The sequence below is a fragment of the Thalassophryne amazonica genome, chromosome 7, assembly GCF_902500255.1.
Source record: "Thalassophryne amazonica chromosome 7, fThaAma1.1, whole genome shotgun sequence".
NCBI lineage: Eukaryota > Metazoa > Chordata > Actinopteri > Batrachoidiformes > Batrachoididae > Thalassophryne > Thalassophryne amazonica.
In genome coordinates this window covers 4,314,976-4,336,688 of record NC_047109.1, presented here as the reverse complement: position 1 = coordinate 4,336,688, position 21,713 = coordinate 4,314,976, and the positions used below count along the sequence as shown (strand labels likewise).

Below are 21,713 nucleotides of genomic sequence, written 5' to 3'. Positions count from 1 at the left end.
CAGGGTGCCAAGAGAAGCGTTGTGGTATTGTATGAGGAAGTCTGGAGTGGCAGAGAAGAATATGAGGGTAGTGCAGGACATGTTCAAGGACAGTACGACTGTAGTAGGGCTGCCACAAACGACAAACGAATTTTGATAGTCGACTAGTCAACGATTATGCGATTATTATTTTTGTGATTAGTCAACTAGTGGGATCATACATAATTTCCTAAATTAAGGCATGCAGCATTTTCAGAGAAACATCGGGATGAAAACATGAACATTTCCAAATCAGTGACTATTTCTTAGACTTCATTTACAACAATCATTCAGAAATACAAACAGTGTGGTACTTTATAGTAAATCTGTGTCAGGTAGGCAGTTCTCAAAAACTAAATGTCCATGCTGGAAGGAGAAAAGTGAAGGAAGCCACCAAGACACAACTCTGGAAGAACGTTTGGCTTCTGTGAGTGGAGAAACTGGGAATAGTGCAACATTTTTATTTTTCTTCATTTTACTTATAGTCCCAACTTTTTCTGATTTGTTCGTGTTTCTGCTGAATTTCTAAAATTACAGAACTGCTTTAAAGAAAAGTGTGAACATTTTATTGTGTTTTAAAACTTTGTGGAGCAAATGTAAACACCAAACTCTTATAAAGAAGGAAAAAATACACAGACGTGCAGGAAAACTTGGATATAAACTGAACAGATCAATGCGGCTAATTTGACTCCCCATATTTTTTGTAGAAATAAACCAGAATAAAATAAGCGGTAACTCACTTTGAAATGAATAAAACATAGAGCTGCAGCTTATAATAACTTTGAAAAATAAAAAAAAATCAGCAGCTTGTATTTTTATTCTGACTCCAGTTCATTTTAGTGTGATGAAGTCATTTTTAAAAGTCATTTTTTTCTCCTCATCAGTCACGTTTTGTGCTTGAACACTACATTAAGCTTAAGATTGAATAAATAAATACCTTTGGAAAATAACAGCTGTTAAAGTTCAGAGTTCTCACCTGCTTTTTGTGATCTGTGCCTCTGAACATCAGCTTCTCCAGAGCAGGGTTTTTTTAATCCGTGAATGCGTAATTTTTCCTCAGTTCATTTATATATTCTCATTTTTTTAAGGGTGTTTTAAGGATATTTGACCGTTTATTTCATCTCATGATCTCATAAATTCAGTATACGACGTGCACATGGTGTGAACAGGACGGTGCCATCAGAAAAACACCGGTAGAGAAAGAGCAGAGAAAAGTAAAGGCAGTTCCACGTGTTTTTTTTTTGTTTTGTTTTGTTTTGTTTTTTTACATGTTCACTCGGGTTAAAATCCTCTCTCCCTGCTCTGCGCTCGCTGTGTCACGTGCACTGATGGTTCTCAGCAGAATGTAACGTCTCGTGCCTCCGTTCGCAGTCTGCAGCGAGTTGACTCCGCATGCGCACACACACACACACACACACACCTCCTCTGGTAAACTGCGCATTTTAAACGGCTTTCAACAAGACGGCCACTGTTTTAATCGGCCGTCTTATCCAAATTTGAACGTCCAAATGACGGCAGGACGGCTCGCTGCCTAAAACTATGAATTGAGAGAAAAACAAAGACTTAAATAAACTAAACGACTCGTCGACTACTAAATTAGTTGTCAACGGTTTCATTAGTCGACGTTGTCGTGACTAGTCGACTAGTTGTGGCAGCCCTAGACTGTAGTGACGTGGAGTAGAAATGGCAGGTTCATTCAAGGTGGATCAGCTCTGAGTCCTTTCTTGTTTGCAGTGGTGATGGGCAGGTTGACGGATGAGATCAGACAGGAGTCTTCATGGACTATGATGTTTGCAGATGACATTGTGATCTGTAGTGAGAGTAGAGAGCAGGTTGAGTCTAGCCTGGGGAGGTGGAGATATGCTCTAGAGAGAAGGGAAATGAAAGTCAGACTGAGTCCATGTGTGTGAATGGGAGGGAGCCCAGTGGAATAGTGCAGTTACAAGGAGTAGAAGTGGTGAAAGTAGATGAGTTTAAATATTTGGGGTCAACTGTTTGAAGTAATGGAGAGTGTGGTAAAGAGGTGAAGAAGAGAGTGCAGGCAGGGTGGAGAAAGGTGGCAGGAGTTGTAATTCTCTTGGGGAGTGACAAGGATGGACAGGATTAGGAATGAACATATCAGAAGGACAGCTCAGGTGGGACAGTTTGGAGACAAAGTAAGTCAGAGAGGTGAGACTGAGACAGTTTGAACATGTGCAGAGGAGGGACTCAGGGTATATAGGGAGAAGGATGCTGAGGATGGAGCCACCAGGCAGGAGGAAAAGAGGGAGGACAAAGAGGAGGTTTATGGATGTGCTGAGGGAAAACATGCAGGTGGTTGGTGAGACAGAGGAAGATACAGAGGACAGGGTGAGATGGAAATGATTGATCTGCTGTTGCGCCCCCTAACGGGAACAGCTGAAAGAAGGTGGTTTTGTGTGAAAGGATTTTGGCGGGTGGGGTTACTTATAAATTTAAGATGAAAAACAAAAAAATTACGAAGTCACAAATTTACCAGTAAAAAAAAAATCTCACAAAACATGCTGCTGTTTAGCTCGTGCACAGGAAGTGACCTCAATCGAAAATTCATGACTGTCGTCGTGCTTTGACGCTTCAAGTCTTTATCAGCATAGTAATACCTCTGGTCCGAGATACCCGCCCAGTAATTTAAGTGGCCCTAGCTAGCTGTGAGACTGACGCCACAGAGCATTCAGAGTGTGTCAGGCTCGGATTGGACCCGGTCCTTCCTGTGTCAAAGCTTTTTGTCGGTTCAGTGAGATAGTGTCGCTTCGATCCTGCTGACTTGTGTCTGTGTCATGTTCATGTTAAGAAAATGTTCTAGGAGTTGAAGATGTATTTTAATGTTTTTGTCTCCAACAGGATCGTCAAAAATTGGATTTGTTAAGGACAGAATAAGGTAATAATTTCACTTTGTCATCTGTTTTGTGTTGATTTAATGTGAAATATGGAGCTTTGAGGTTTTTATCCCCTTGTGGTCAGATTATGTGATAAATTCCATCCTGTGACCGATAAGCACTGACGAGCTTCAGGCAGAATTTTCCAGGAGTTTACGGTTTTAAAGTAATTAGTATTTCCATCTCCTCTTCATTTTTTTATTTTAATGGTGGACGAACATCACGATAAAGTCATTTAAATATGAAAAGCCTTGACTCAGCATCCAGCACGTCACAGAACCAACATTTGGATTAAATCCTTAAAGGACATGTCGCACCAAAATCATAACAATTTTAGTTAGTGACCATCTGATGATATGCCAGGATTACTTTGTGCACTTGTGTGACCAGTCTCAAAATATACAGCATTCGCAACAAACAGCTACAGAGACTACTAGTGCAGCAGATAAGTGAAACAATCCTGCAAATGGTGATAAAAGCATCAAATTCGGCAGAAATACTCCTTAGAAACTCCTCTTTTGAAAAAAAAAAAATGATTGGCCACATGACTTTTCAATCAGTGGTCAGATAGGGGTCAATTGAAGAATTACACAGAGGTCAAAATTAAAAGATGCTCCAATCATCCATCCATTTTCTTCCGCTTTATCCAGAGTCGGGTCGTGGGGGCAGCAGCTCAAGCAAAGCTGCCTAGACCTCCCGATCCACACACACCTTGCCCAGCTTCTCTGGGGGAACGCCTTGGGGTTCCCCCAGAGGAGCCGGCCAAGAGACGTAGTCCCTCCAGCGTGTCCTGGGTCTTCCCCAGGGCCTCCTCCCGATGGGACGTGCCCGGAACACCTCTCTAACGAGGCGTCCAGGGGGCATCCGGAAAAGATGCCCGAACCACCTCAACTGACTCCTTTCGACGTGGAGGAGCAACGGCTCGACTCCGAGCTCCTCCCGAGTGACAGAGCTCCTCACCCTATCTCTAAGGGAGCGCCCAGCCACCCTGCGGAGGAATCTCATCTCGGCCGCTTGTACTCGCGATCTCGTTCTTTCGGTCATGAGCCAAATCTCATGACCATAGGTGAGGATCGGAGCGTAGATCGATCGGCAAATCGAGAGCTTTGCTCTCCTACTCAGCTCTCTCTTCCCGACGACAGTCCGACACAGCGACCGCATCACTGCAGACGCTGCACGGATCCGTCTATCGATCTCACACTCCATCCGTCCCTCACTCGTGAACAAGACCCCGAGACACCCAAACTCCTCCACCTGAGGCAAGGACACCCCACCGACCTGAAGAGGGCAAAGCACCTTTTTCCGGTTGAGAACCATGGCCTCGGATTTGGAGGTGCTGATTTTCATCCCAGACGCTTCACACTCGGCTGCAAACCGCCCCAGTGCACGCTGAAGGTCCGATTTGAGGAAGCCTACAGAACCACATCATCCGCAAACAGCAGAGATGAGATTCTGTGGTTCCCAAACCAGACCCACTCTACACCCTGGCTGCGCCTAGAAATTCTGTCCATAAAGATAATGAACAGAACCGGGCAGCCCTGGCGGAGGCCAACGTGCACTGGAAACAGGTTTGACTTACTACCGGCAATGCGAACCAAGCTCCTGCTGCGGTCGTACATGGACCGGATAGCCCTTAGCAAAGGACCCCGGACCCCGTACTCCCGGAGCACCCCCCACAGGGTGCCCCGAGGGACATGGTCGAACGCCTTCTCCAGATCCACAAAGCACATGTGGACTGTTTGGGTGAACTCCCGTGAACCCTCGAGCAGCCGATGGAGCGTGTAGAGCTGGTCCAGTGTGCCGCGACCAGGACGAAAACCACACTGCTCCTCCTGAATCCGAGGTTCGACTATCAGTCGAATTCTCCTCTCCAGTATTCTGGAATAGACCTTACCGGGGAGGCTGAGGAGTGTGATCCCCCTGTAGTTGGAACACACCCTCCGGTCCCCCTTCTTAAACAGAGGGACCACCACCCCGGTCTGTCAATCCAGAGGCACTGTCCCCGACCGCCACGCAATGTTGCAGAGGCGTGTCAGCCAAGACAGTCCCACAACATCCAGAGACTTAAGGTACTCAGGACGGATTTCATCCACCCTAGGAGCTTTGCCACAGAGGAGCTTTCAAACCACCTCGGTGACTTCGGCCTGGGTAATGGATGAGTCTGCCTCTGAGTCCCCAGTCTCTGCTTCCTCTTCGGAAGACGTGACGGTGGGATTGAGGAGATCCTCGAAGTATTCCTTCCACCGCCCAACAACATCCCCAGTCAGGGTCAACAGCTCCCCACCCACACCATAGACAGTGCTGGTGGAGAGCTGCTTCTGTCTCCTGAGGTGTCGAACGGTTTGACAGAATTTCTTCAAGGCCGACCGATAGTCCTCCTCCATGGCCTCCTCGAACTCCTACCAGACCCAAGTTTTTGCCTCTGCGACCGCACGGGCTGCGGCACGCTTGGCCTGCCGGTACCTGTCAGCTGCCTCTGGGGTCCCACCTACCAACAAAGACAAGTAGGACTCCTTCTTCAGCTTGATGGCATCCCTTACTTCCGGTGTCCACCACCGGGTTCAGGGATTGCCGCCGCGACAGGCACCAGAGACCATGCGACCACAGCTACGAGCAGCCGCATCGACAATCATATTGAAAAATATTCCACATTATTTGCCTGATCATAAAGATTCCAAAAAGGTATAGTTTGGACTATCTGTGACTGAATTCTATGGAGTTACGGGATAAAAACAGCAAGAATGGTGACAAAGGTCAGTGTCATTTTGTACAGGGGTCAAAATTAAAGTTGCTCCAATTTTGCTAAAAAGTGATGCAAATTATTGGTTGAGCTAATAGGATTAATAAATGGAATAGTGTTGACAGTGTTGAATGTTTGGTCTCCAAAGTAAAGGTAAACAAGGTCTACATCTATTGGATTCTATGACATGTGACATATGCTACCCCGTAACGTGATAAGTAAGGATGATACATGGTCTAAACTATTCCTTTTTAAAACTGTGTTAACTCAACTAGTAATTTGCATCACCTTTTACCAGAATTGGAGCAACTTTAACTTTTGACCCCTGTACAAAATGAAACTGACCTTTGTCACCATTCTTGCTGTTTTTATCCCGTAACTCCATAGAATTCAGTCACAGATAGTCCAAAATATACCTTTTTGGAATCTTTATAATCAGGCAAATAATGTGGAATATTTTTCAATATGATTGGAGCATCTTTTAATTTTGACCTCTGTAATTCTTCAGTTGACCTCTACCTGACCACCGATTGAAAATTCAAGTGGCCAATCGTTTTTTCAAAAGAGGATTGTCTGAGGAGTATTTCTGCTGAATTTGATGCTTTTATCACCATTTGCAGGATTCCCCTCTAAATATTCTCTTATCCGCTGCACTATACCAAAAACAAAGCGCTCGTGAGTACTCCTTTTTCCATGTGTTTCCGATAATGTTTACATAGCCTTGAGGAAATAGTGCGCCTGCGTGGCAATTAGTCATAAATGCAGCCTATTAAAAACAGTCTGTTAGAGGCTCAGCTTTATGCACGCTTATAAGTGTTGTCATCGATATAACTGTGAAAACAATCTTAAAAAAATACATCTGTGTGATTAGACAGCCTGAAAATCAGCTGAGATGTCCATGTTCATGGTAGGAGCTATAACGGGGTTAAAACAGCATGCTACTCTGCAGACATCGAGATCCAAAACCTGACAGACTCTCTCAAAGTAAAATAAAATTAATAAAGCCTACACCTCCACTGAGGAGAACAAAATTCAGAAGGGAAAAATGGAAAAAAAAACTGAACAGGGCACTCACCCAGTTGTGCTACGATTTCCAAAAATTAAATCCACACTATCAAAGAAGTCCTCACGCATGGATTACGCGGGATCACCAGCTGGAGAATAATGTCCCACTGCAGCTCTGCTGTCAGCTTCTTACGTAGTAGGTCCATTGTCTCCTGAAAATAATGTCTTCTGGCATTTCCCAATGTAAGAAATCCATCTGCATGTTCAGGCAGCCTGTAAAAACAGCATTGTGGAGACATTCCACATTCACGGCGACAGTAAAATGGTGTCCTGTGACACAAACAGCGGTATCACCACACGTTTGGTTCCAAAATTCGACAGACTGAAAAAAGTAAGAGTTCCAGGTTGAAGTGTGTCATCCTTTGTAAATCCGAGCCATCACATTCAAATAAGAACTCAGAAGCTTCCTTATCACATGTAGCAGGGCTTGTTTAACTCTGTCAGCCATCACATCGGGATGTTTCTGCTTTTCCTAAAATGTACGTCACATGCGGAGAAATGGCCAATAAGATGTTTTCCACAAATGCACCTTGCAATAAAATACGTCAGTGACCACTTATTTTTACTGCATGTGCGCGGAGAAACTTAAAATCATGAATACTTTAATGTTGTGTTGCTAAATGGGACGTTAAATACCATGCTACATGTCCTTTAAAGAGGTCATGAGTAATTTATACTTTCTCCATGTGCCACCATAAAGACATTTATCCTTCAAAGGCCAAGGTTAACTTCAACATCTGCCCCGTGAGGCATGTCCACGCAGTCAGCGCAGAACAGAGTCTCACCATAAATCCAGCCCACTGTGGAGTTCTGGATCCTCACAGGCGTTGTACTCCCGGTGTGGGATTCTGGTCCAAGTCCATAAGTCAGTGTCATAAATTTATTGAGGGTTGGAAAAAAGTGCAAAATAAAAAAAAGACATGGTGCCGTCACTTCCTGTCTTCTGTGTCTGTCCACACATAAATTCCTGCGCATGTCTGAGTGTTTGTCTTAGTCCATGTGACACACTGCTACATATTCTGTCTCACCAGAGTTTTATTCAGATTTGTTGTTCTGACTAAATGTGTCTGTGCTGCAGTGGGGAAGTGGAAGTGGACGAGGTTACAGACAACATGGACGAGTCCTTGGCACCTGTGGAGGAGATGGACTTCTCTGAAGATGAGGGCATGGAAGATTTGGATGATGTAGACTATGAACCTGAAGAAACAAAGGAAGAATTGAATAAAGAGGTCCAAAGTCCGTCATCTCATCCAGCATCAACAGCAACAAACAGCCATGTTCCAGCAGAAAGCGGTCTGTCCGTGTCCAAAGAGCGAGAGGACTTCCTCACTGCCCGGCAGCTGAGGATTGCTCTGTTCGCGCTGTGTGACGGCATATATAGGGCATCTCAGGACTTTTCCACTGAGCCACAACTCATCCGGTCTTGGCTGAAAGAGGCCAGGAAACATTTGAGGCAAACCAAACAAGAGCCTGACCTCCATGGTGAAGGTGGAGAACGCTTGGTGGCCTGGGTACTGTCCATGCGTGAGCAGCAACTTCCCATCACTGAGAGCAACCTCTTCCACAAGGCCTCCATGCTGAAGAAGAATGGAAGTTTCAGTGACTCCTTCCGGATCTCGTACGACTGGGCTGTCAGCTTCATGCTGCAGCACCGGCTCGGGCTGCGGCGTGTCGGTAGAGCACCCACACTTGCGTCAGTCCTACCACCTTCCTTGGATGAAAAGGTGAAGTCCTTTAGGGAATTTACCAGGAAGCTCATCCAGGACTGCCAGCTCCCAGACGGCGCTGTAGCCACTCTGGATGAGCTCTGTCTCTTCCTGGATTTGAGTTTAGTCCAGGTCAGGTGTCGTCGTGCAGATGCTTTGAAACTATCTGCTTCTTCATCACCTCTGGTCACGGTCTACCTAACAGCGCTGGCCGATGGTACTTTGCTGCCATCACTGGTGCTGGCCAAGGCCAAGGTTTTGGACAAATGTGTCTCAGACTACATCCTGCTGGAGTCTGTGACAGAGACACTGTCAGCAGAAGAAGCTTTGGATCGCTGGACAAATAGGATTTGGATTCCACACTTATCAGGACAGTCATGGAAAGGGGTGCTTGTGTTAGACCGACACCAAGAACACATGGGGGATCCCTTCCTCACAGCTGTTAGTGAGTCGGGCGCCCTCCCAGCGATGATCCCTGCTGGCTGCTCCTCCCATCTTCATCCCCTGGAGGTTTGCATGAAACCGGTACTACAGCGCTTCCTGCTGTCCCGCTGGGCAACATTTACTGCTGGAGATCCAAAGGATTTAGATGAGACTTCATCAGAGTGCCTCCAAGGACATGTGGTCCAGCTGCTGGTTGGGTGGCTGGCAGAAGCACTGACTTATGTGGCGAATCGCCCCTCACTTCTAAAGAAGTCGTTCCACCTGACAGACCTTCTGCCCAGACTGGAGGAGGAGGAGGAGAAACCCATAGGACAGAGTGCTGAGGAGAGTCAGTCTGAGCTCCTCAACAGTCTGTCTGAGGCTCTGATGGGCGCTGAGGCTTTGAAGACGGATTGTCCCGATAAGGTGGAACTGGAAGATGAAGAGTCCGCAGACGAGCTCCAGGAGCAGGACAAAGGACCCGGGTCATTGGGGGAGATACCAGAGCGTGAAGACCAGGCTGGTGTGGGTGAAATGGAAGAGGACCACGAGGAACATGTGAAGGACACAGAGAAAAATGGGGACCTGTCTATGCATGGCGGGGAGGAAGAGGAGGCGGCTTTTTGGAAGATTGGAGGGAACAGGGACGAGAACATTAAAGAAGTAGAGGAGCAGAGTGAGGATGAGAGGAAGGAGACAGATGAAGACAGTGAGGAGGGAGAAGGTATGAAGGAGCATGTTCAGGATGGAGTAAAGGAGCTACACAAGGATGAAGAGGAGGATATTAAAGAAGGGGGTGAGGACAGCGAAGATGAAGGGAAGGAGATGGTGGAGGACACAGAGGAGGCAAACAAGGAGAGACGCGAGACCAGGATTGTTATCGGGGAGGAGGTGGGAGACGAGTGGAAAATAACAGTGAAGAGTAGAAGTGTTCCAGATGATTCCATAGATGAAAGCTGAGGAATCATCCGTATCCCTGTGGATCCTAAAGACTGAGGACCAGTTTGCCCCCCCCCCCCCCCCAAAAAAAATGATGGGATGTTTAGTTTTATTTTTTGTGAAAATTATGACTAGCGGATGGTTGTTAGATTGTTGACAGAACACTGACAGGTTTGAGAGACAGACGCTGGGCGCTGAGGATCTGGTCGGGTTCTGCAGTGGGCTGAAACTTTAGAAATGACTTTCCCCACATTTAGTCTGTGCCAGTCCAATGCCAAACCCGAAACCTCGGCCTTCAGATGAACCCAGAAAACACTCCATGGTCCACCTGAACCAACTGACCTGGTTTATGGGATCAGAACAGTCAGATTGAGGACAGAGCAGCCGACCCCATTAACGTCTCAGCACCTACGAGCCACCGTAGGGGGCGCTGTATTGTCACTGCCTTATTTTGCAGAGATTTACAGTCAGCTGGACTTCATGTGTAACCAGCACAGTGTTCATGAAGCCAGTGTTAGTAACACATCACACACGCGTCAGCCAGACTGGACAAACTAGGAAATAAAACACCGCCTCACCTGACCACGTGGTGTTTCTCCAACAGGCCGGGGTAAAAGTTACGGGGTAAAAACAGTGACAAGAGTCAGCTTCAGTTTATACAGGGGTCAAAGGTTAAACTTGATCCAGTTTTGGCCAGAAGTGATAAAATTATTGGTTGAGTTAATTGGGTTATTAAAAGGAACAGTTTGCACCATCTGCCATGTCTATATGTCTGCCATGTATCTGTTACAAGGTGACATAGGTCATTGAATGTAGTGGACGTTGACCTTGTTTGACCTTTATTTTGGAGGCCAAACATTCAACACAGTCAAAACTAGGCCATTTATTAATCCTATTGGCTCAACTAATAATTTCCATCACTTTTTACCAAAATTGGAGCAACTTCCTTTGTCACCATTTTTGCCATTTTCACCCCATAAATTGATAATATTCAGTCACAGATGGTCCAGTGACGAAACATCCCGAGTCTGGGGAGCAATGTGAGCGGATCCAGTTGGTTGGGGATAGCGGAGGATCACCTGAGCCGGAGGTGAAAGTGAAAGTGAGGGGTGTTTTGTTTTTATACCTCAAAAAATGACTGTATTTTTTTGAAAATGATATGTAGAACAAGATTGGTGATCCATGTGGTGTGGATCCATTTTCCTTCGGCCATCTTTGTTGGCCGAAGGAAAATGGATCCATTACAATGGATAGAGGGGTACTGGATCCATTAGAAATCTGGTTGATCCACACAAAACTACAGCTTTTTGGATCCTTTGTGATCAGACAAATAATGTGGTATAATTTTCAGTAAGATTGGAGTATGTTTTAAATTTAGCACCTGTGACCCTTCGTTGAGCCCTGAGACTGTAACGGCCTTTTGTCCCTTTAAGTGGTACTGAGAATGTCTCCTGGCTCATGGATTCTAGTGGGTGGATGGAACTAATGTGGGTAGACTTTTACTCTTTGAAGCCGGGATTAGCTGCCTGCTGATGTTACTTCTTCTAAGATGGCACACGGTGACAGTGGAGAAGATCATCCTGCTGTCACACGGCACTTCAGGCTCCACGCGGCTTTGTGTGCTTCCATACTCTGCAGTTCCCCACGATGATCAGTAAAGATCTGACTGCATCATCACGTGAGTTTCTAGTTCAATCATTTGTCCAGTCAGTCTGTAAGCAGGGAAGCGCGCAGACAGAGAGTTTGCTGTCTGGTGACGACGGTTAACCTGCCACCGCTCCAAGCCTTCATGGTCACACTCTTCCAAAACTGAACAAACTTGGACGGCTTTCTCATAGAAATAAAACAGAACTGCCAGGCGCAACAAACCGAGAGTGTTCACTGTGTGAATGTGACGAGAAGTTCAGTCGCCTGCCAAGAAACCAGATGGTGACAACGCAATGCATTCTGGGTCAATTTAGCCTATATGCAATAGGGAGCTTTTTAACCAAACACATTTTTTGTTGGAAATTATGTCTGTGACTCTTTAAGGAACTCTTTTAGTTGAGCTGCACTGAACAGAGTCCCAGCCTCGGGTCCCGGCACGCATCAGGACCCCAGGCTTGGGTTGGACTGTTGTTTGAGGTTCGACCCACAGGCTGATGACGGCGCTCTCTCCCTCAAAACCAGAAAGTCACATGTGCCTGGATTTTGGCCCCTGGTGGTCCTGGAGCAGCTAGATGTTCCCAGCACAGCGTGTTTGAACCTTAAAAATGGAATTCTGAGAATCAGACTCTGGGTGTCCCAACAGTTCTACCACACAAACGGTTTGTTTGTGTAAAATTCATAAGCACTTGAATGTTTTTTTTTTCATGGTGGATGAGCAGTTGCCATGGATACCATTTTGGTCCTGCACGTTTGTAATCATGGAGAAATAACTGGGTTTAAATCAGTCTGAAGAGGCATAGTACTACATAGTGGTGCCTCCTCCAGGAGATCACCAAAAAACACCAGGAGCATGTCAGAGGACCTCCTGGTGTCTCTCCTCAGATCCTGTGACCTGCAGAGGGTTGGGGTGGACCTGCTGTCTGGCTCCAGGTCTGAGACCTGCCCTGAAGATCTGGTGCTGTTGTGTTTAACTGATGGTCCGGCGGTTTGGTTGATCTGGCAGCTGAGGCACAAATACAATTGTCTGCAAAAGTTTGGGCGCCCCTGATAATTTTCATGATTTTTCTTTATAAATCATTGGTTGTCTGGATCAGAAATTTCAGTTAAATATATCATATAGCAGACAAACACTGATATTTGAGAAGTGAAATGACGTTTATAGGATTTACAGAAAGTGTGCAATAATTATTTAAACAAAATTAGGTTGGTGCATAAATTTGGGCACCCTTGTCATTTTATTGATTTGAATACATTTAGCACTAATTATTGGAACACAAAATTGGTTTGATAAGCTCACTGACCCTTGATCTCCTTACACAGATGAATCCAATCATGAGAAAGGGTATTTAAGGTGGCCATTTGCAAATGTTTCCCCTCTTTGCATCTCTTCTAATGAGTGGCAACATGGGAGCCTCTAAACAACTCTCAAATGACCTGAAAACAAAGATTGCTCAACATCATGGTTTAGGGGAAGGAAACAAAAAGTTATCTCAGAGATTTCAGCTGTCAGTTTCCACTGTGGGGAACATAGTGAGGAAATGGAAGACTGCAGGCAGAGTACTAGTTAAAGCTCAAAGTGGCAGGCCACGAAAAATCTCAGAAGCTGAAGCGAAGGATGATAACAGTCATAGTCAACCCACAGACCTACTCCAAAGACCTACAGTAGTGTTCAGAATAATAGTAGTGCTATGTGACTAAAAAGATGAATCCAGGTTTTGAGTATATTTCTTATTGTTACATGGGAAACAAGGTACAAGTATCCAACAAGACCAAGCATTCATGATATGCACACTCTTAAGGCTATGAGATTGGGCTATTAGTAAAAAAAAAAGTAGAAAAGGGGGTGTTCACAATAATAGTAGTGTGGCATTCAGTCAGTCAGTTCGTCAATTTTGTGGAACAAACAGGTGTGAATCAGGTGTCCCCTATTTAAGGATGAAGCCACCACCTGTTGAACATGCTTTTCTCTTTGAAAGCCTGAGGAAAATGGCACGTTCAAGACATTGTTCAGAAGAACAGCGTAGTTTGATTAAAAAGTTGATTGGAGAGGGGAAAACATATACGCAGGTGCAAAAAATTATAGGCTGTTCATCTACAATGATCTCCAATGCTTTAAAATGGACAAAAAAACAGACAAGTGTGGAAGAAAACGGAAAACAACCATCAAAATGGATAGAAGAATAACCAGAATGGCAAAGGCTCACCCATTGATCAGCTCCAGGATGATCAAAGACAGTCTGGAGTTACCTGTAAGTGCTGTGACAGTTAGAAGACGCCTGTGTGAAGCTAATTTATTTGCAAGAATCCCCCGCAAAGTCCCTCTGTTAAATAAAAGACATGTGCAGAAGAGGTTACAATTTGCCAAAGAACACATCAACTGGCCTAAAGAGAAATGGAGGAATATTTCGTGGACTGATGAGAGAAAAACTGTTCTTTTTGGGTCCAAGGGCCGCAGACAGTTTGTGAGACGACCCCCAAACTCTTCAACTCGTTCAACTATACAACCCCAATTCCAATTCCAAACAGAATACGATTTTCAAATCCCCTTCAACCTATATTCAATTGAATACACCACAAAGACAAGATATTATATTTAATGTTCAAACTGATAAACTTTATTGTTTTTGTGCAAATATTTGCTCATTTTGAAATGGATGCCTGCAACACGTTTCAAAAAAGCTGGAACAGTGGTATGTTTCCCACTGTGTTACATCACCTTTCCTTCTAACAACACTCAATAAGCGTTTGGGAACTGAGGACACTAATTGTTGAAGCTTTGTAGGTGGAATTCTTTCCCATTCTTACTTGTTGTACGACTTCAGTTGTTCAACAGTCCGGGGTCTCCGTTGTATTTTGCTCTTCATAATGTGCCACACATTTTCAACAGGTGACAGGTCTGGACTGCAGGCAGGCCAGTCTAGTACCCGCACTCTTTTACTACGAAGCCACGCTGTTGTAACGTGCAGAATGTGTCTTGGCATTGTCTTGCTGAAATAAGCAGGGACGTCCCTGAAAAAGACATTGCTTGGATGGCAGCATGTGTTGCTCCAAAACCTGGATGGACCTTTCAGCATTGATGGTGCCATCACAGATGTGTAAGTTGTCCATGCCATGGGCACTAACACACCCCCATACCATCACAGATGCTGGCTTTTGAACTTTGTACTGGTAACAATCTGGATGGTCTTTTTCTTCTTTTGTCCAGAGGACACGACGTCCATGATTTCCAACAACAATTTAAAATGTAGACTCATCACACCACAGCACATTTTTCCACTTTGTGTCTGTCCATTTCAAATGAGCTCGGGCCCAGAGAAGGCGGCGGTGTTTCTGGATGCTGTTGATGTTTAGCTTTTGTTTTGCATGGTAGAGTTTTAACTTACACTTGAAGATGTAGCGACGAACTGTGTTAACTGACAATGGTTTACTGAAGTGTTCCTGAGCCCACACGGTAAGATCCTTTACACAGTGATGTCAGTTTTTTAATGCAGTGCCTCCTGAGGGGTCGAAGGTCACGGGCATTCAGTGTTGGTTTTCGGCCTTGCTGCTTACGTGTAGAAAGTTTTCCAGATTCTCTTAATCTTCTGATTATATTATGGGCTGTAGATGATGGAATCCCTAAATTCCTTGCAATTGAACGTTGAGAAACATTGTTCTTAAACTGTTGGACTTCATGCATGTTTTTTTTCATGCAGTTGTTCACAAAGTGGTGATCCTCGCCCCATCTATGATTGTGAATGGCTGATCCTTTTGGGGATGCTCCTTTTATACCCAATCACGGCACTCGCCTGTTTCCAATTAGGTGTTCTTTGAGCATTCATCACCTTTCCCAGTCTTTTGTTCCTCCATCCCAGCTTTTTTGAAACATGTTGCAGGCATCCATTTCAAAATGCGCAAATATTTTGCACAAAACAAAGTTTATCAGTATGAACATTAAATATCTTGTCTTTGTGGTGTATTAAATTGAATATAAGTTGAAGTGGATTTGAAAATCATTGTATTCTGTTTTTATTTACATTTTACACAACGTCCCAACTTCATTGGAATTGGGGTTGTACATTGCACTTTGCGCAAAGAGATGCTGTATGATGCTGTAATGCAGAGGAAGCCTTTTCTGCTTACATGCCACAAACAGAGTCACTTGAGGTATGCTAAAGCACATTTGGACAAGCCGGCTTCATTTTGGAATAAGGTGCTGTGGACTGATGAAACAAAATGAGTTATTTGGACATAAGAAGGGGTGTTATGCATGGCTGAAAAAGAACACAGCATTCCAAGAAAAACACTTGCTACCTACCTAGTAAAATTTGGAGGTGGTTCCATCATGCTGTGGGGCTGTGTGGCCAGTGCAGGTACTGGGAATCTTGTTAAAGTTGAGGGTCACATGGATTCCAGTCAATATCAGCAGATTCTTGAGAACAATGTTCATGAATCAGTGACAAAGTTGAAGCTGCGCCGGGGCAGGATCTTTCAACAAGACGACCCTAAACACTGCTCAAAATTTACTAAGACATTCATGCAGAGGAACAAGTACAACGTTCTGGAATGGCCATCTCAGTCCCCAGACCTGAATATTACTGAAAATCTGTGAGGTGATGTTAAGCAGGCTGTCCATGCTCGGAAACCAACAAACCTGAGATGTTTTGTAAAGAAGAATGGTCCAAAATACCTTCAACCAGAATCCAGACTCTCATTGGAAGCTATAGGAAGCGTTTAGAGGCTGTTATTTCTGTAAAAGGAGGATCTACTAAATATTGATGTATTTTTTCTGTTGGGGTGCCCAAATTTATGCACCTGCCTAATTTTGTTTAAAGAATTATTGCACACTTTCTGTAAATCCTATAAACTTCATTTCACTTCTCAAATGTCACTGTTTGTCTGTTATATGATATATTTAACTGAAATTTCTGATCCAAACAACCAATGATTTATAAAGGAAAATCATGGAAATCATCAGGGGGGCCAAACTTTTACATACAACTGTAAATACTTCAAGTGGGTCCAGTTGGGTGTCCCCACCCCCTTTCTGGAAATCAAGTAATTTCAAAACTAATTGAGAAATTTTGTTTCTAGATTTGTAAGAATTTAAGTTGGCCGACACTTGGGAGGGGGAAGTCGGGGGTTATTTGGTTTTTTGTTGTTGTTGTTTTGGATCATATGGAAAACGCAGATTAAATAAAAGTGATTTTTCTGTTTCATGGCAGACAGCATGAATCAAAGCTGTCTCATGTTTCATGTGTTTTTCTGTTCCTGCATTTCACATTCCAGAAAAAACGCCTGGAGACGGAGTCGGTTTCCTCTAAATATTCTGACGACACCTAGGCAGCTCTGAGGAACTTACCGGCCCTTGTGGTTATTTGTCGCGCAGCTTTTGTCTGTTGCATCTCTGGTTCTGCAGCTTGATGATGGAGTGGTGGAGAGGAGGTGGTCTGCCTAAAGGCATGTGGGAAACCTGAGCCTGGTCCCTCGTCTCCTTCACTAACACATGAAGCTGTGACCATCCAGAGTTTGTCCTCGAAGGCCTTCAGGCCCCTGTGTGTGTGTGTCTGTCTGTCTGTGTGTGTCTGTGCGCGTCTGTGTGTCTGTCTGTCTGTCTGTGTGTGTCTGTGCGCGTCTGTCTGTCTGTGTGTGTCTGCGCGTCTGTCTGTGTGTCTGTCTGTGCGCGTCTGTGTGTCTGTCTGTGCGCGTCTGTGTGTCTGTCTGTCTGTGTGTGTCTGTGCGCGTCTGTCTGTCTGTCTGTGTGTGTCTGTGCGCGTCTGTCTGTCTGTGTGTGTCTGTCTGTGCGCGTCTGTGTCTGTCTGTGTCTGTGCGCGTCTGTGTGTCTGTCTGTCTGTGTCTGTGTGTGTCTGTGTGTCTGTCTGTCTGTGCACGTCTGTCTGTGTGTGTCTGTCTGTGTCTGTGTGTCTGTCTGTCTGTGTGTCTTCCTCACTTGTCCTCTCCTAGAATCACAGTTTTGTCTTAATGATTGATGGAATGTGGACATATTCAGTGACTTGGAAACATTCATGTCTTCATTCTCTAAAAAGAAACTGGCTGTAAAAGTGATGATTTCGTCATCAGATAATTTAGAGTAAATTGGCTCCGTCCAAACCTTTGGAATATGTTGGATATTTACTCACAAAATGAAACGAAGCTGATCAGAAAAAAGTCTGCAGAGTGCAGTCTTATTTCTGCAGTCGGAGTTCTAAATAAACGTGAACATGACAGGCTCCGCCCCCCTCAGCCGCTACTCTGTGTTCTGCCTGTAGGTCTGTGTGTAGTTCTGTGTGTACTTCTGCCTGTAATGTGTATTTCTACCTGTAGTTACACATGTAGTTCTCCCTGTAAGGTGTAGTTCTACCTGTAGTTATACATGTAGTTCTCCCTGTAAGGTGTAGTTCTACCTGTAACTCTGCCTGTAGTTATACATGTAGTTCTCCCTGTAAGGTGTAGTTCTACCTGTAGCTCTGCCTGTAGTTATACGAGGTCTGTCAATAAAGTAACGGTCCTTTTTATTTTTTTCAAAAACTATATGGATTTCATTCATATGTTTTTACGTCAGACATGCTTGAACGCTCGTGCGCATGCGTGAGTTTTTCCACGCCTGTCGGTGACGTCATTCGCCTGTGAGCACTCCTTGTGGGAGGAGTCGTCCAGCCCCTCGTCGGAATTCCTTTGTCTGAGAAGTTGCTGAGAGACTGGCGCGTTGTTTGATCAAACTTTTTTCTAAACCTGTGAGACACATCGAAGTGGACACGGTTCGAAAAATTAACCTGGTTTTCAGTGAAAATTTTAACGGCTGATGAGAGATTTTGAGGTGATTCTGTCGCTTTAAGGACTTCCCACGGTGCGAGACGTCGCTCAGCGCTCTCAGCCGCCGTCGTCAGCCTGTTCAAGCTGAAAACCTCCACATTTCAGGCTCTATTGATCCAGGACGTCGTGAGAGAACAGAGAAGTTTCAGAAGAAGTCGGTTTCAGCATTTTATCCGGATATTCCACTGTTAAAGGAGATTTTTTTAATGAAAGACGTGCGGACGGGTCCGCGCGTCGGGACGCAGCCACCGCGGCGCTCCGCCACAGGAAAAACACCTCTGTTGAAAGCCTTAAGGACAAGTTGGAACATGTCCTGCCTGTTAAACAATTTCTCATATACTCACTCCACTGAAAGCCATCAAAAGCCGCCTGGATTTTACAAATGGTTATCAACACGGAGGTGTTTTTCCTGTGCCGCCACACCGCGTCGGCTGCGTCCCGACGCGCGGACCCGTCCGCACGTCTTTCATTAAAAAAATCTCCTTTAACAGTGGAATATCCGGATAAAATGCTGAAACCGACTTCTTCTGAAACTTCTCTTTTCTCTCACGACGTCCTGGATCAATAGAGCCTGAAATGTGGAGGTTTTCAACTTGAACAGGCTGACGACGGCGGCTGAGAGCGCTGCACGACGTCTCGCACCGTGAAAAGTCCTTAAAGCGACAGAATCACCTCAAAATCTCTCATCAGCCGTTAAAATTTTCACTGAAAACCAGGTTAATTTTTCGAACCGTGTCCACTTCGATGTGTCTCACAGGTTTAGAAAAAATTTTGATCAAACAACGCGCCAGTCTCTCAGCAACTTCTCAGACAAAGGAATTCCGACGAGAGGCTGGACGACTCCTCCCACAAGGAGTGCTCACAGGCGAATGACGTCACCGACAGGCGTGGAAAAACTCGCGCATGAGGGTTCAAGCATGTCTGACGTAAAAACATATGAATGAAATCCATATAGTTTTAGAAAAAAATAAAAAGGACCCTTACTTTATTGACAGCCCTCGTACGTGTAGTTCTCCCTGTAAGGTGTAGTTCTACCTGTAACTCTGCCTGTAGTTATACGTGTAGTTCTACCTGTAAGGTGTAGTTCTACCTGTAGCTCTGCCTGTAGTTATACATGTAGTTCTCCCTGTAAGGTGTAGTTCTACCTGTAGCTCTGCCTGTAGTTATACATGTAGTTCTCCCTGTAAGGTGTAGTTCTACCTGTAACTCTGCCTGTAGTTATATGTGTAGTTCTACCTGTAAGGTGTAGTTCTACCTGTAACTCTGCCTGTAGTTACACGTAGTTCTCCCTGTAAGGTGTAGTTCTACCTGTAGTTATACATGTAGTTCTACCTGTAACTCTGCCTGTAGTTACACGTAGTTCTCCCTGTAAGGTGTAGTTCTACCTGTAGTTATACATGTAGTTCTCCCTGTAAGGTGTAGTTCTACCTGTAGCTCTGCCTGTAGTTATACATGTAGTTCTCCCTGTAAGGTGTAGTTCTACCTGTAACTCTGCCTGTAGTTATATGTGTAGTTCTACCTGTAAGGTGTAGTTCTACCTGTAACTCTGCCTGTAGTTACACGTAGTTCTCCCTGTAAGGTGTAGTTCTACCTGTAGTTATACATGTAGTTCTCCCTGTAAGGTGTAGTTCTACCTGTAGTTATACGTGTAGTTCTACCTGTAACTCTGCCTGTAGTTATACGTGTAGTTATACCTGTAAGGTGTAGGACTACCTGTAGTTATACATGTAGTTCTCCCTGTAAGGTGTAGTTCTACCTGTAGCTCTGCCTGTAGTTATACATGTAGTTCTACCTGTAGCTCTGCCTGTAGTTATACGTGTAGTTCTACCTGTAAGGTGTAGTTCTACCTGTAACTCTGCCTGTAGTTACACGTAGTTCTCCCTGTAAGGTGTAGTTCTACCTGTAGTTATACATGTAGTTGTCCCTGTAAGGTGTAGTTCTACCTGTAACTCTGCCTGTAGTTATACATGTAGTTATACCTGTAAGGTGTAGGACTACCTGTAGTTATACATGTAGTTCTACCTGTAAGGTGTAGTGCTACCTGTAGCTCTGCCTGTAGTTATACGTGTAGTTATACCTGTAAGGTGTAGTTCTACCTGTAACTCTGCCTGTAGTTATACATGTAGTTATACCTGTAAGGTGTAGGACTACCTGTAGTTATACATGTAGTTCTACCTGTAACTCTGCCTGTAGTTATACATGTAGTTATACCTGTAAGGTGTAGTTCTACCTGTAGCTCTGCCTGTAGTTATACATGTAGTTATACCTGTAAGGTGTAGTTCTACCTGTAGCTCTGCCTGTAGTTATACATGTAGTTATACCTGTAAGGTGTAGGACTACCTGTAGTTATACATGTAGTTATACCTGTAAGGTGTAGTTCTGCCTGTAGTTATACATGTAGTTATACCTGTAAGGTGTAGTTCTACCTGTAGCTCTGCCTGTAGTTATACCTGTAAGGTGTAGTTCTACCTGTAACTCTGCCTGTAGTTATACATGTAGTTATACCTGTAAGGTGTAGGACTACCTGTAGTTATACATGTAGTTCTACCTGTAAGGTGTAGTTCTACCTGTAGCTCTGCCTGTAGTTATACGTGTAGTTATACCTGTAAGGTGTAGTTCTACCTGTAGTTATACATGTAGTTCTACCTGTAAGGTGTAGTTCTACCTGTAGCTCTGCCTGTAGTTATACATGTAGTTCTACCTGTAAGGTGTAGTTCTACCTGTAGCTCTGCCTGTAGTTATACGTGTAGTTATACCTGTAAGGTGTAGTTCTACCTGTAACTCTGCCTGTAGTTATACATGTAGTTCTACCTGTAACTCTGCCTGTAGTTATACATGTAGTTCTACCTGTAGCTCTGCCTGTAGTTATACATGTAGTTATACCTGTAAGGTGTAGTTCTACCTGTAGTTATACCTGTAAGGTGTAGTTCTACCTGTAGTTATACCTGTAAGGTGTAGTTCTACCTGTAGCTCTGCCTGTAGTTATACGTGTAGTTATACCTGTAAGGTGTAGTTCTACCTGTAACTCTGCCTGTAGTTATACGTGTAGTTATACCTGTAAGGTGTAGTTCTACCTGTAGCTCTGCCTGTAGTTATACGTGTAGTTATACCTGTAAGGTGTAGTTCTACCTGTAACTCTGCCTGTAGTTATACATGTAGTTATACCTGTAAGGTGTAGTTCTACCTGTAGCTCTGCCTGTAGTTATACGTGTAGTTATACCTGTAAGGTGTAGTTCTACCTGTAGCTCTGCCTGTAGTTATACGTGTAGTTCTACCTGTAGTTTTGTATGTAGGTTAGGTGATTTCTTGAGTTTTACATGCGATGTGCACTTAGATAATATGACTGGTTTGGATCTGAACGTCACATTTGAGAGACTTCTGATACGACCTGATTCCATGACAACGGCATGATCATTGAAGTATTGGCGGTTATGACGTGAAGTCTGTAAGATTCTGTAGCTCAAAGTTACAGATGAGGAATCACAACTG

The 21,713-nt window shown here is 44.5% G+C and overlaps 1 protein-coding gene across 1 annotated transcript in view; it reads left to right on the top strand.

The window, feature by feature from the left end:
- Positions 1-9,878, top strand: part of pogzb (pogo transposable element derived with ZNF domain b) — a 130,893-nt gene extending 121,015 nt beyond the window's left edge. The window contains exons 21-22 of the mRNA XM_034173485.1: positions 2,878-2,914; positions 7,796-9,878. Of these exons, the coding sequence (XP_034029376.1) occupies positions 2,878-2,914; positions 7,796-9,806 (2,048 nt within the window). The 3' untranslated portion in view covers positions 9,807-9,878. The remainder of the gene's footprint in view (positions 1-2,877; positions 2,915-7,795) is intronic.
- Positions 9,879-21,713: the final 11,835 nt, after the last annotated feature.